We start from the raw sequence: 16,074 nt of genomic DNA on the forward strand, positions 1-16,074 counted from the left end.
TGGTAATCATTATAATAGTTTCGGTGTCCTCCGACGAGATTAAATTCATGAACTCAAGCAAGTGCTCTACTCACTTGGTGCCTCTTGGCAAATTACTATCTTTCACACTCCACCTATCAGGGTGTAGAACTGTTAGACCACTTGCCCAAGATGGGTTGTAGTCATGTGCCACCATATTACCCAGTACTCCTAAAGAGATATCCCATCTAGAAAAACAACATAGAAATATTCTTTACTGCTACCTAGGGGAAAAAGGTAGAGGTTAAATAATTATGTTTCTTTTCACTTAGCTATAAATACTTGAAGAAATTACTCAAATACTGTATCTGACAACTAAAGCTGCTGATTAAATACTGGGTACTGTGATAAGACAAACCTCATGTTCATGATTCTGACTAAGATCAAAGTCTTGTCATTTGATCTAGCTAGCTGATATGTGTGACCATTCTTTTTTGTGTAGTTTACTGAATACATTTCCTTTATTATCTTCAAGGTACCATGTTATAAACAGCAGAATGACAAAAACGTGGACCATCTGAATATTTCTACTGTACTGTGTGTCATAAAAATAAACAAACTGAAACATCAATAGTGGATTTCTTCAAATTTATTTGCTTTTTATCATCCAGGTCAGCTCATTAATGCTGTTTATAAATACAATATAAAAGATGAAACAGGAAATGGTATTCTACATCATAAGGAAAAATAACTTGAGCACAAACAATAATTTACAATACACAGGTTTTTAGATCACACATGCCGAAAGCTAACTAAACTATAACTGTAAGACATAATAAACATCACAAAACTGTAAATATTCAACTATACTGCCACAGCTGAAAGTTCCAGAGCTCTACTCATGTATACATGTAAGATTGTTCTAGGCAATGTCTAGGTTGTAAATTCCAATTGAGACAGATATAAATGCATGTTGATATTTAAGGATATCAAGTCTCAAGTAGGCTAACCAAACAATTTAGTGCATATATTAAAGTACAATTAAGATTCCTGGCACCTTGGGATTGTAATAGAAAATGTCATATTTTTATGCATATTTGGCTGTATATAGAGAATGACATAGGTTATCAGCTTTATCCAAAGAACACAACTGGTATATCAAAGGCTGTGGTATGTGCTATCCTGTCTGTAGGGTGGTGCATATAAAAGATACCTTGCTACTAATGGGTAAATGTAGCGGGTTTCCTCTCTAAGACTACCGTATATGCAAATATTTTCGTGGCTAAAATAATTCGCGATCGGGCTTTCATTTTACATTTTCGCGACTGTGACCCCCATAATAAAATCAAAATTAGACATTTCATTTGCCAAACTCTTTTCAATGACTATTTTATGCACACACTTGGACATGTTACCATGCTGTCTGCGAGACGTCAATGTTGTATGTATGTCTGATATGACACGTTATCGATGGAACACGCATATGCGATACAGAAAATTGAAAAACGCAAATATCAGAAGAAATAACTTTTAATTATTGATGGTACCCACAAACTTCCATTCAAGGTTACAAAGAAAACAAACAAAACTGAGATTACATAACAACAGACTTACACCCAACTGTGTGTCACTTCGATCAAATCCACGTGACCATGCAGGTTTACAGAACCACGTCACTTTGTGGATAATTTGGCGGTAAAGACAAAGTGCATATGAAACTCGGTATAAATTTAACAGGTACCTCTGACTGCTAGTCTGTTGTATCCATGAAAATTATTTTTAAAATCACAAATAAGTTTGTGTGTAATTAAATTCACGGTGCTGTCAATGTGTTCGCGATTTTCGCGGTATATTTTATTCGCGAACATTTTTGCGTATACGGTATATGTGAAAATTACCAAATGTTTGACATCCAATAGTCGATGATTAATAAATCAATGTGCTCTAGTATAAATGTACTCGCACTGACAATGTCAATAAGCAAAAAAACACCCTATAAACCAGCACATATACATTTTACAGCAATGTCATTAAGAATAGAAATATCACGTGAAAATTAAATTATAGGCACTATTACCCTCTGCTACGAATGCCATGTAACCAAAACAAGTTGATACCAAAGTCTAAATATTAAGTCCATGAAATTATATCTGGCTATTACTGTCTGCTACAAATATGATAAGACAAATTAGGTTTATGTTTCATTCATGTCCACGGTAGCATAATATATCTTAAATATCAACATTATCAACATTCAGTTGGAAAGCTTTTTTTGTGTAATTCTATACCCTTCAAACATTTCCTAAATAGGTGGTAAAAATGACAAGCTGCCTACTAATGAAATCCCTGAGTTAATGTAAATTAATACCTAATGTCATTCCACAAAGTCCAATTTGGTAAGTCAGGGCAACACAAATAAGAGCTCTCAACAATCATGGTCAAGACAGCACAGATGGACAACACTTCATAAAGCTCCAATTAATTAAACAAAATTAATTAAAGGCCAGTAGATTTTTTGCATTTTTCTTTAAATACGATGTGAGGTGGTGACATTGTGGCATGTTCTTAAACTTAATGATTTAAACAACAATTTATAGTGAACAAAATAACAAGTATTGTTATAAACAAGAGTAATAAATCCTAGCCGAATGTGCATTATGGTGTTTTTCATAAATGCATGAAAACCACACCTTGTACAAGATTTCTGCAGTTATTATGAGTCAAAGTATATTCAAACAATATAGAGACATCACCTGTGATCAAAATGTGCTAAAATAACATGAATAACAAGTATTGTTAAGAACAAAAGAGTAATGTGCATTATGGTTGTTTTCATAAATACATGAAAACCACACCTTGAATAATATTATGAGCCAGAGTATACTGAAACAATATAGAGACATCACCTGTGATCAAACTCTGCTAAAATAATATGACACTAACAAAGAATTACCAAAATGTATACTGGCCCTTAATTAATTTTTTTGAGTATGTTACATACAATAATATATTTCTGCTACAATACATGCATAATTAACGTGTTTAACACCAAAACAATGGAAAGACCATACATGTAAATATCACAGACTGCATTGCAAAAAAGAATGGAAAATTAACAATATAGTGGTTAAGTAAAATTTTGTCATCAAACAAGACATGACATTTTGAAAGGAATGAAAAGTCCATGTCCATTGTGTATTTCTGAATCATCCACAATAAACATCTCAATCAGATATTACTGCTGGAACCAGAAGATCTTCATTTCTGTGCTATACAACCACAAACATGAAGTCACAAATCTGAAAGAACATCAATTGAATATGCAGAATTAAATATCTTGGAACTATGAACTGGTTTTGTATTTTACAGGAATAGAAAGAAAAATGTTATAAAAATTTCTCTCTCTGTTGTTAAAATAAATGGATAAGAAAAACAGGTCAAACTATAGTTTACTTGATCAAGCACATACAGCTCTGAAATATAGTGCTAAATGTGATAACTAAAATAAAGATAAATGCTAAAGTTAATAAAATCACCATTATCATCAAGGTGAAACAAGAATAAAAAAAAACAAATTATAAAAGAAAACTATAATCATTGTCTTACTGCAGTATCATAACCACATAACTTATGTACCGGGTATTTAACACAGTTTATAAACATAATAGAGACAATGGAGTCAAGGCTTTGTCAAGTTTGACATTCTTTACACTTCCTGATTGCTTGCTTTGATCTTGAGTGAAGGAATGAAAATAATTTAAAACGAACAGAAGAAAATAACCTTTAAATTATTGTGAGCTTTTCATCAAAGCACAAGTTTTTCATCAAAGAACAAGCATTCTGAGAATACATCTGTACTGTTAAAGCAATAAATGTCCCCTACAGAGCCCAACAAATTTTCATACATATGGTCAAATACAAGGGCCATAACTCTGTGAAAAATAGGTAAATTGCCATGAAAAACAAACTTGATCTGCAGCAGTACATTATAAAGATAGACACAAAATTTATTGAGGCATTGCACAAAAATAAATCCTGAAACCTATATGTAGAACGGACAGACAGACCGACGGACAGACAGATGAAAATCAGATTATTATTATTTTTCATTCCGAAACAAGAAACAAAAGTCTTTATCCGACATTTTATTATCTGACATGTTATGAGGAGATTGGTGATTCCCAGACCATATCGACACTGAAGGCATGTTTTGTTACAGGCTGATGAGTGCAGAGAAAGTGTGTTGAGTGCATCGTATCTATCTATTACCTGACACGTTATGAGGAGATTGGTGATTCCCAGACCATCAACGACACTGAAGGCCGGTGTTTTGTTACAGGCCGATGAGTGCAGAGAAAGTCCTTCGTCTAGTTGCTGCTTCACGTTGGCCAGACTGATACAGTCTTGCTGAAACACAAGCAGGTCTCTCTCAAATGAGGTACAAAATACACACAAAATATGTTGGGGATTCATTTAAAGCTCCTTAATTGCATCCACATGTTATAAAATATTTTCCCGATCTAAAATACAAACAGAAGAATATTTGGATCATTTTCTCTTTTGATAAACACCGAACCTGATCTCTAACCAAGAGTATTTCCACCTAATGAATACACTGGTCCAAACATCCCAACAGCCAATGAAATGATTAAAATCTTCCACAGAGTCTTCTATTTCCTGAACCGGTCATGTGAGAATCAACATTGTACTCTCTCTTTTACTTTTACTGTCTGGACATCTTTTCTTTTGCTTATTTTATCCAAGCCATTTGGGTTTTTATGTTGGTTTGGTCAAGTGTTCTTTTAACATCCCCATCTTATCTTTCAGTCAACTTAAAATCTGTGAGGTTTTTTTCTATCAATATATAGCTCTCCCCATATTTGTCTTATGGACACTGCTTATGGATTATTTATAATGCACACCATCATTTTGAACACATTTTTAAAAACTATAAAAATTTGCAATTAATACATGGAATAATAGGTACAACTTAAAAACAACAACAATCTGAATGTGTAATATGTACTGAATATTACATAAATAAGTTTTTCTGTTATTGTTATCATCTTTTTAAAACTATTTATTTCCCACTTACCTCAGTGTTAATTCTGAGACCACAAGGACAAAATATCACTCCTTTATTTAACATTAAAGCATGTCTGAAATGATAAAAAATTAAAAGAAAGACATCAAGCATGTTAAAAAAACCACAACAATTTCTTCAGTAAAATACATGTAAAATAAAACTGTAAACCAATTAAAACAAGATATTTTGGAATTGCAATATCAGACCTCACAACTCTCAAACATGCTGCTTTTTAACATATTGCCTATTCTGGCCCTGTGTTTAAAAACTGTTTAAAGTTTACATTCAATTCTTTAATAGTCTCTACTAAACAAAATGCATGTAGCAAAATACTGGAGATTGGTTTGTCTCAAGTCTGAACTTTACGTTTTATATCAATGCCCTGGTCATACACATTACAGAACTAGTGTTCACTTCAGGGAGTGTTCACTTGCCATTTCTTAGTGTTATGTATGTAGGGTGTGTCAATATGCTTTTTTCCTAATGTCATGTAAACACAGTGTACTGAATTACCTCTGACAGAGTGGGCAGATAACCTCATCTGTGGACAGAGCCTCGATTGCCGCAGACAGAGCTACTTCTTCATGCACCAAGCTCTGTTTGTACTCTTCATAATCGTTTACCATTTTCTCTTCTAAATAAAATAATCAAATAATTCTTTAACATTAACATTTTAAAAACTGGGTGTCTGCAGTGCCATCAACATTTTTCAAAATAGTGAAACTTTTACAGGTTTAATTTCTAAATACCTACTCCATGCCATTGTAAGTTAGAAACTGCTAAGTAAAAATAAAATATTTCATTAAAATATATTATGTACAGAAGACCTGGATTACAGAGAATGATGTTATCTTTTAGATGTACATAGGAGACAGATGAGTGGGATTAATATAAACATCAAGAGATGACAAAGGGAAAGAAAAGAATAGCTGTGTAACAACACCTAAGCATATTTTAAATTATGGTAGGTAACATACATGTACAATTATTTTGACCCTTGGTCCAGACTCAATTCCTTGAACCATAAGCAAGATAGCAATGTATACCTTTAGACTTAAGTGAGAAAAGAAACATGTTGTTACCACAGGGGCCAATTGTACTGAAAAGTAGCGAGGGATTTTTAATATGGACTTTCTCACAGCAGGGCTTGAAATAGCTGTCTGCACAAAGTGAAAAACTTTCCACTTTTTAGAAATAGGAATAACAATTCACCTGCTAAAACCAAATTGCAGGTAATTTATCAAGAGAAAAATATTTGTACAACCATCTATGTTATTTAGTTCAAATACGATCCCAAAACCTCCCTTCAACCTGTGCCGTCTCATTTCCAGCAGACAATATAAGTTTTGTTTTTAGTTTTTAGAAGAGCATATATCTTTTGGTCTGCTGTTTAAAAAATATTAAATATGTTTTCGTCCTATTTCGAGCTCTGCCACCGACAGTACAGTAGACAGCACAGTCTTAGATGTGCCAGTCTGGACACTGACTGATAGAGGTAAAAACCTAGGTCATCCAAGGTAAGCAATTCTATGGCGCATTGTACCGAAGGTGATCTAAATCCTGCCCCAAAAACAAGACACATCGACTGAGTAAATCAATGATTATAAAATAGTTAAGACACACATTGTATAAAGATTATACCTTCTATTTTTAATTCTTTTTGAATGTCATCAAAAAGTGACAGCATTGCATCTAAATCATCAATGGCAAATGAGTCAATCTGAAAATGAATATATAACAATGAGCATAAAAAACGGCGGGCAAAACTGCTTTAAACACATACATATATATCTTCATTCATTTTTAGATTTTTTCAAAGAATGTTCAAGCATCTCTTTGCTGTGTGTGCAGGTCTCTGAGAATTCATAAATGGTTTAACTATATACAGGTTTTGCAAAAATAAACTCTGGAAACCCATTTCATTTTTGCATAACCTGTCAATACCATGTAAATGGTATCTTAAATTTTAGGTGTGAATGAAGAACAAGCGATGCACAAACAAAATGATCGTTCTCGCAATTTTTAAAGGATTGGGTTGCAGAATAGGGGTCAATGTTTAGTTAATGAGAAAGATACTGGTACAGTGACATTAGTTCTGACCCCTGAGTTATGGGATATGAACCAAGCACTTCCTAGTCCCTTACCAGTGAAAATACCCAAGTTTAGTAAAATTGTACATATAGGATAGGGCAGAAAGACTGCACCTTTAAATTTACCACAATAAAAAAAAACACCATTATGGCAATATTATATATATATATATATATATATATATATATATATATATATATATATATATATATATATATATATATATATATATATATATATATATACAGTAACAGAAACAAAATAATAAATGTATGTACATGTAGATGGTACAGATCTGATAGTGTAAGCTTAGAAAAAACAGTTAATTGTTCTAGTTCTTTCAGAAACAGAGCTCAATATTTCAATGAACCATTGGACTGCTCATATGTCGGTTATGCAATTGCCAATTTAATTTCCATAACCAAACAGTCAGTTATCCAATTAAAAAATATTGTGACTGGACTTCTGGTTACATAAGATTTTGAAATATTGTTTCCTACAGAAAATATCAACAACAAAGACCTTGCAGCCTGATTATTCTGATAAAAATGTGCTATTTCCCCCCCAAGTAAAATGAGAAGCTCACGTCAAAGCTTTGTAACTCCTCTGTCATTACGTGTCTGACAAATGAGGCACTGTCTGTGTTGGCTTCGTCACCACTCTTGTCAAATTTACGATGTTGATTGTGAATCTTCTCACGACTACTCCGCAGTCTCTCCAGACATCGCTGAAATATTAAAAAGATAAACTACTGAATCAACTTCAAATGTTCTAAATTAGATACACACACAAATACAATAGATTTTATCATGGTTTTATTAATGTTCCTTTTTCTGGATTATGTTATTAAGGACCTGTCTCCATACCCAAGTTTAAGGGTAATTTTTTTTTTTATATTTATGATATTTATGTTATTTCCATGCTTTTATCCAATTAAGGTTCAAGGTTTCTTGTTTACACATTATCAGGATACCATTAAAGGAAACAAATTGTGTATACATATAGTTTCCTTACAGCTCTCCAATGAACAAATTAATCTCCATCTCGGTAGTAGCTGGTACTCCCAAGATGTGAACTCGGTGCCTACAAGCCTTAAATATAATGGCTTTAGTACTAAACTACCTATAAACATCAAGATGGGCATCTTATACAGTCAAATTGGTGTTAAAAAGCCACCTATACAGCCTCCATAAATCAGGCATATTAATTACATGTAAACATTTTAGACAGAGTATTCAGTTTTGTATTGTTCCTAGGCTACCCAATTCACCAATTTCCATTGTCTGTTGTGTCATCTATGATAATGCACATGCAGGACACAAGCAAATGCAGTTTTCACCATAGCAAAGCTTTGAAGGAATGATCCAAATGGCAAGTTTAGTTGGACATTGTATTAAAATAGACTTGTTTTGTAACCATGGCAGAGCTCGAATATATGTAGCTGTTTTTCTGTTTTGCATTTAGCAAAAACTCTATCTTGTTAAATGATTGGGTTTTCAAAAGAATATAAAAATATGGTCTTTTAAAACAGGTATCTGCTAAACAAAAGTCTGCATGTGACTGTAGTGTCATTTATGTATTACACTTGCCATAGGATACAACATTTCTTATTAATTTAAAATAAAATTTAATAATTTTAAGCTAATAGAAACTGTGGCAATATACCTCTAAATGTACATGTATACATTGTAATGTACTATAGGGTCTCTGATAGAGGGTACAAAGGGTAAAATTACATACCATAAAATCTTGGAAATTAATGTGTACATTTTTATAATTATTAGAAAGATTAAATAGTAAGAGAACTGCTGTTTAAAATTTATCAAAGTACATGAAACACAGTGTCCAATTTCAAAAGATTTCAAACCCATAACCACCTAATTTTTATAATGTACCAGTACCTTCAAATTGTTTTGTTTATAAAAACCTGTACTATCATGTCCATTCACCTGTATTTTTATTAGTATACATGTACGTAACATTACCTTTCTGTAGGCATCTTTCCACGGAGGAGTCGAAGATTTGTACATATCCTGTCGTTGAACTTTGGAAGACTCCATTTTGGCAGATTCCTACAAAACCAAGAGGTTACAATTAATTTGTATAAATTGTTAATAAATTGATAATCACTACATGTATGGGCAGTGTATGTACTGGGTTTCTTCTTGTTTGTATCAGTCACTAACATGTAAGTTTAACATCATGATTAAACTAAAACATTATCAAACTAAGGGTCTGTGGCATCAGATTTAGTAAATATTTATTTTACACACAGTGACTGACCGTCATTTAGTTGTTGGAAATTGACTGTTTTCATAACAGTACACTTGTACTGTATTTAAGATATAAACAGGATAGAGCTAGAGAACAGTCAAGCTATGTAAAAACATTACATATATATATACTGATGGATTCAAACCTACACTCAGATTCACTAGTCCTGAATCGGATAGTCTGGACTACGAGTCAGTTACCAAATGTTTAACATTCAATAGCCAATGCTTAATTACTTAATGTGCTTAAGTGGTGTTGCTGAACAAAACAAACTTTAATTGACAGTCTTGGGGGTGGGCGGGATTTACATGTAGCAGAGCCAGTAGAGCACTCATCCAAGATGATTGGCAGGGCTCAAAATAGCAGCCTATAAAGAACAGGCCATTTTTTTAGATCTAGCAGATGAAATATAAATTCACATGCTAATACCACTAAAATATTTGCTAATCCTTTTTCAAGAGACAAATGTTTGTATTGCTACTTAACTAGGGTGGGACGTAGCGCAGTGGTAAAGCACTCGCTTGATGTGCGGTCAATCTAGGATTGATCCCCATCATGCAGTGGGCCCATTTGGCTACTTCTCGCTCTAGCCAGTGCACCACAACTGGTATATCAAAGGCTGTGGTATGTGCTAACCTGTCTTGTGGGATGGTGCATATAAAAGATCCCTTGCTACAATTGGAAAAATGTAGCGAGTTTCCTTTCTAGGACTATTATGTTAAAATTATCAAATGTTTGACATCCAATAGCCAATTATTGATAATCAATGTGCTCTAGTGGTGTCATTAAACAAAACAAACTTTAACTTTTGCTACTTAGCTCCTGATTAGTGTTATATTTTAATTCCATATTAAAAAATACCTCTCAGAGGTCCTGATGTTTCACACACCATCTTAAACCTTCCCCTCACACCCCTCTTATTTCTAGCAGGCTACCATTTCCCTTAGGAAGACATATTATTTCTTTGAAATTGTTATTTTAAAAAAATAATAAACAGGTCATATTTTATTTTAGAGACTACATGTATTTTTGTTGTAGGATCAAACCTCCTCAGTGTGCCCATTGTATTAGTCTCATCACAATCAGTACCAAACCATTGGTCCATGATTTAGTGACAATTTATTGACAATTGCCAGGGCTAGCTCTTGGTGAATATAAAGTTGGACCTTTTGGCGACTGCCAGAGCTAGCCCTGATTGAGTACTTCACCAATTTAACTGACAAGAAAGTTAACCACAAACGTTGTTTGGATTAGTTCACCAAGGTAACGTCAAGGTAACGTCAAGCCACTCAAGAGTCCGGTTTTGAGGTGGGTTTTTTAACCTCCAACAACGTCACATTAACTGGCCGAAACGTTTATCTTAATATTAATTAACTAGGTTTGCATTTCAATGTCAAAACTAATTTTACCCCCATTTGATGGTTTGGAATTTAAGACTAAAAATTCCCAAGTCTATGATATTGATATGTCAAAAAGGTTCTAAAAATAACTTAATAAGACTTTTAAAAAAATGTTGCCTAAACTTCCAGAAACCCTGTCTTGGTATCGCAATAAACCATGCACATAAACTTTTGCGAGGTGTTTGAATTAGAGAATAATAAGTATCGTTAACTTGTATGTATATGTTGCAAACGAAGAAGAATTATAATATAAAACGAAAGTAGATATCGATGTTACTATTTGTACCACGATGAAACAAAAATCGTAATTTATAATTCCTGCGTTGAACGAATTATCTCCCCTTGAACATAGCTTCTAAACACTAATTTCATTTTAAAGGTCGACCTGCTTAGATAATACTTCACGAGTTGTTTTAAAACATAATTAACCAGCAAACGCGAGTTGGATACATTTTTGAACAACGAGTTGTAAGATAAATGGTATATAACGGACACTGATGTAGTATTCTAAAAAAAATTACTGTACATAAATGTCCTCAAACCAGGGTCGTACCCTGATCAAAATTCTGGGGGGACTACTTTTTCTAAACAAATGAAACACTATAGAAATTAAACCCCGAGATATGTATGCTATTTTCTGGAATAATAAAAAAGAGTCGGGGGGGGGGGGGAGCAACTGATCCTCCCCCCCACGGAGGACACGGCCCTGCAAACACCAGGTTTAAAACAAATTTAAGACGCCTTTTCCAACTAAATCTTATTTACGACGTTTGCGTTTTTACGTCAAAGAGTAATCAGTCAAAGAGCTATCAATTTCTACGTACCTAAAATTTTATTGTATGGTATAGTTGTGGCGACTAGGTCATCACCCAGAATCTGTCTTGAAATCGATATCATATGCATGCATACGTGTTATTAGTGTGTGCTATGATAAATAACGAATTATGTTCTCACCAACAGGGCGCCGTTTTACAAAGATGACCCAGATTAAGTGCATACGGTAGCTGTGCACTTAAGGTATTTTAGCGCTAAAATAACGGGACCCGGGTGTTTTAAAGCGGCAGTATCCGGAATATTGTTATTATTTAAGCATATAGAACAGAAAATCCAATTACGTTTGGTGCATATATATGACGCCGCACTCCGCATTGGTTTCGTTACACTGGCTTATTCAGGTCAAAAACAAAGCCAGTATTTTGAAAGTGGGACACTTTTGACGGGCTCCTACCGATCTCGGTTTTCATTGGCTTATCACAAGTGTGGTATTCCTCAACAAGAGATCACGTGAGATTTCGCAATTTTTGAACAAATTTAACTGTCTTGATTGAGGGGTCGTCTCATATCTCCAAAACATATTTATATCCATAGAGGTATGGTACAACGCCTTTCCAAGGGTCGGTGGGTGGGGGATTTGTCTTGAAATTTTGACAGTGGCCAGCTGTTGGCATACATTTCAATTTTTTTTTAACTCCCCTAACTTTACCCTTTCCAAACGAAAGAATATTTATTTGAATTTGTCGATTTTAACACGTAAAATTAAGAAGTGAAAACGTTCATAGTCTACTTTAGTATATTTTATTTTTTAAATATATACATGATTAATGTGTTACTAGTATACAAACTAAACTGAAAGTTCTACTGTGACGGTACATGCTCTTAATTTTGTTTTCGCCTGTGGCGATATTGTGTTAGAAGGTCGTGTGCACTTGGTTACGTAATACCTCCGCGCGACCGTACACACTTAGCCAGGTGCGGAGGCCATGTGGCGAGTAGTTACGTAATACCTCTGCGAGTGCGATTTTTACAACCGTGATTTGGCGACGATGGCGTCAGTAAGTCTGGCGATCAAAGAGAAAAATGCGTCTCTGGGAGTTGGGGATATATCACTTGATAGGGGGAGGACCGCCTTGTACCCCCAGGCGATATTCTGCTTTATAATAAATAGCTAGTTTTTTGGAGATATCGAGGAGAACTAGGAAGGCTCCAGGGGATCACGGACGTCGTCCACTGAACGATCTATATTAGTTCAGACGGGACTTTGGTAAATATATATTTTCTGCTCTGTGTATAACCTTGATGTGATTGATGTGACTTTAAATATTTTAATACTGTATTATACCAATATTCTTTAGACAGTGTCTTCGGTCATCTGACGAAGTAATCGTAGTCTTACTGTTCTATATTTATACGAGTATTTGGTAATATAAAGCTTAACCAGTCATCCTAGAAGACCTAGGTAAACTGTAGGTTATTGTCTTTATTGTGATAGGTACCAGTATTAATTCTGTGTTACAAGGTTACTGAATGAGTAGTTAAGGGTTAATTAAAAATTAACCAGTTAGGAATAGTGTTGTAATTCCTTTATTAATTAAGTTCCCCTGGAAGCGTTTCTCAATTATCACACGTGTGGGTGTTGTGTCACGGTGAAGTGATTAGCATATTGTGTAAACTAGACACCTAGAGATTAACTAATTAAGTGATCAGTTCTGGGTTGTTATTATTGTTGTTATTAATTAACTACTGCGGCAGTACATTTGTCAGCGTAGGTTAATACAGATTCCAAAGTGTATTGTGTTTTTGTTGTGTTTTCTAGTGAACTAAACGTGCTATAATAATATATACTTTATATAAGATCGTATCTCTGATCATACCTAGACGAGCCAAAGCGGTTTTGAACTGCCCGTTACAGAGAGATCTAATAGATGTACAGTTAGGAGAGATATTTGGACAATCGTGTTTTATTCAGTTACGGGTATTATAGAATCCCCGTGACATCTACTAACACTTTATAAAATATTAATTCTGAAATAGGAAGGTACGATTGTCGATAATACGTTGTCAAGATCAAACCGGTTTTAACGAAAGACTCTAGTACCGTATCCTGAACCGAACGTTCTTCGTATAGCGCAAGATTTCTCTTTTAATTTTTTGAGACGAACCCTACAATTTGAAATCGGCAAACGCACGTGTTAACTGAAGCTGACAACAGGCTGTCGTTTGTGCTTTGCCGAGCTATGGCGGCACAGGCGACGAATCAAGCGTATACTTTTGACGATCTCCGTTAATAGCGAACACACACGAGTTTTTTAAACGTGCATTTGAGCTTATATTTCATATTTGTACATGATGTTATAATATGGTAACCAGAGACTGTAACTTTAAAAGAATACTTCAGCGCAACACCAGCCAGTCAACTTCCACCAATACTCACTGACTTCCACCGTTTTTAAAGTTAAGCCAAGCTTAAAAAATATTAAAATATATTTTCTGGGGGAGCATGACCCCATATAAACTTCGCTCAACACAGTCTATAACCCCAACCCCGCTGAAATCTCTTGGAAACCCTTTTTTTTTTTTTTTTTTTAGCAAGGGGTCGTTTATACGTACCATCCCAACAGACAGGATATCACATACCATGGCCTTTTTTATACCCGCCGATGTGGATCGATCCTAGACTGACCGCGCATTTCTAAAAAACACCTTTTTAGGTCTAAGTAATGAATAAAAATAACATACAGTCTTGAAAAATGTTACGTAAATCGAACACAACACCCTCTTCTTCTACCCCTAGAGCGTTACGTAATTATTAACACCCCCTTACATGTAACGCGTATGCCAACCGCTGGCCTCTGTCAAAATTTCAAGGCAAATCTCCTACCGACCCTTGAAAAGGTGTTATACAATACCTCTATGGATATAAATATTTTTTGGAGATATGAGACGACCCCTCAATCAAGACAGTTAAATTTGTTCAAAATCACATGAGAAGCTCAGCGCCTGCGCAAATCACGTAAAATCCCAGTTCTACTGGCGTCCCACTAATTGAAGAAAAACAAAGCTGGCCATTGCGTTTGTGGTTAATCTAGATAATATAGGTAAGCGAGCATTGCGAAACTATAGCGATGTGGTGGACCTTTTATGTACCAAACAGAACTAAATCATCTATTCTGTATGCTTAAATAATAAAAATATTCCAAGGACTGCAGCTTTAAAGGTCAGTGCACGTGTATTTGAAAAGACCCAATCTGATTCAAAGCAGCTCCACAGGTCTAGATCAGTAGAGCTGATTTCAATCAAATTAAAATACCCTTTACATTTGCGTATTTTCGCGGCGCATGTATCCCTCTCCACCCTCTGTCATCTCTGTCATCTCTCTCTCTCTCTCTCTCTCTCTCTCTCTCTCTCTCTCTCTCTCTCTCTCTCTCTCTCTCTCTCTCTCTCTCTCTCTCTCTCTCTCTCTCTCTCTCTCTCTCTCTCTCTCTCTCTCTCTCTCTCTCTCATTTATTCCTATTAGCGTACTACCAAACAGCTAGCTGCAAAGGAATCACTACGCATTTTCTCCATGGATTACAACACAGTTTCAGGGTAGAATGATGGAAATACATAGTAGAAACATCACATTGGCGTAGGAAACAGGGGCATGTACCCCCCCCCCCCCCCCCCACACACACACTTTTCAGATATTTTGCTTTACAATAGTGTGAAAGTGTGCAAATATAAAAGTGTGGCACGTTCCTACGCTCGTGTATCAGGTCAGCATATTTTGTTCGAATATCTGTATAATTTTTACCTGAATTGGAGGTTTTGCTCTGTCTCGTACGCTTATGGTCATCCTTTTTTGCGTATAGGATAATTTGATAGACCTGTGACCCTGATGGCAATTCACTGCTTTTAAATAATATAAAAGAGTTGTCTAAAATCGTAATTATGTTCGATATTGTACATCACTTTTTATTAAATTTATGTGTCGGTGTGGGTTAGCCCGAATACTCTGAATATATTTAAAAATTGTATTTATGCCTATAAAATGCAAATCTAACGATAATGCTACTTTAAATTACTGCTTACCTCCCTTGAAATTAAACAGGAAATGTAATTCCAATAATAGATGGCACTTTTTATTAGTGCTGTGACGTTCAACTCCAAGGCGAAGTTTCATAATAAACCATGAAAATGCTCTTATATTGACTTACAAAATGGCAGAAAACGAAGAAAATGAGTTTGGACCTCTCGAATCGGCCACAGACACAGGTCGGGTTGTTAATTCATTGTGTTCATAGTTGCATTTCACAACGTCGTTGGTCTCGGTTAATTTAGAAAAGAGCCAGAGCCACCGAGCTGTCACTGACAGTCGAGGGCTGGCTCATGTTGTCCGTTCCAATGACATTGCATCTTCAAGATCTTGTCAATATATTGTCCTAATTCCTGTCAGTAACCTCCATCGTTTGTCTTATGTACCGATACCACAATATAAACAATTATAAT

The 16,074-nt window shown here is 34.8% G+C and overlaps 2 protein-coding genes across 5 annotated transcripts in view; one reads left to right on the top strand and one right to left on the bottom strand.

The window, feature by feature from the left end:
* Nucleotides 1-592: 592 nt before the first annotated feature.
* LOC121367517 (RPA-interacting protein B-like) lies at nucleotides 593-11,159 on the bottom strand. Of its 4 annotated transcripts, none has more exons than XM_041491741.1 (8): nucleotides 11,096-11,159; nucleotides 9,121-9,207; nucleotides 7,722-7,862; nucleotides 6,686-6,764; nucleotides 5,558-5,678; nucleotides 5,054-5,117; nucleotides 4,228-4,365; nucleotides 593-3,257 (listed from the first exon to the last, which is right to left on the bottom strand). In XM_041491741.1, the coding sequence occupies exons 2-8, from the start codon at nucleotides 9,193-9,195 to the stop codon at nucleotides 3,228-3,230; spliced, it is 648 nt and encodes a 215-aa protein (XP_041347675.1). In that variant the 5' UTR covers nucleotides 9,196-9,207; nucleotides 11,096-11,159; the 3' UTR covers nucleotides 593-3,227. The 4 variants fall into 4 exon arrangements, with proteins under 4 accessions (XP_041347675.1, XP_041347677.1, XP_041347674.1 ...); XM_041491743.1 differs by having other exon boundaries at nucleotides 11,021-11,159; XM_041491740.1 differs by having other exon boundaries at nucleotides 11,087-11,155.
* A 4,545-nt stretch (nucleotides 11,160-15,704) lies between these two features.
* Nucleotides 15,705-16,074, top strand: part of LOC121367518 (rab GTPase-binding effector protein 1-like) — a 54,086-nt gene continuing 53,716 nt past the window's right edge. Inside the window, exon 1 of the mRNA XM_041491744.1 lies at nucleotides 15,705-15,840. Coding sequence (XP_041347678.1) covers nucleotides 15,786-15,840 — 55 coding nt within the window. The 5' untranslated portion in view covers nucleotides 15,705-15,785. The remainder of the gene's footprint in view (nucleotides 15,841-16,074) is intronic.

Source organism: Gigantopelta aegis, chromosome 3, assembly GCF_016097555.1.
Source record: "Gigantopelta aegis isolate Gae_Host chromosome 3, Gae_host_genome, whole genome shotgun sequence".
NCBI classification, from domain to species: Eukaryota; Metazoa; Mollusca; class Gastropoda; order Neomphalida; family Peltospiridae; genus Gigantopelta; species Gigantopelta aegis.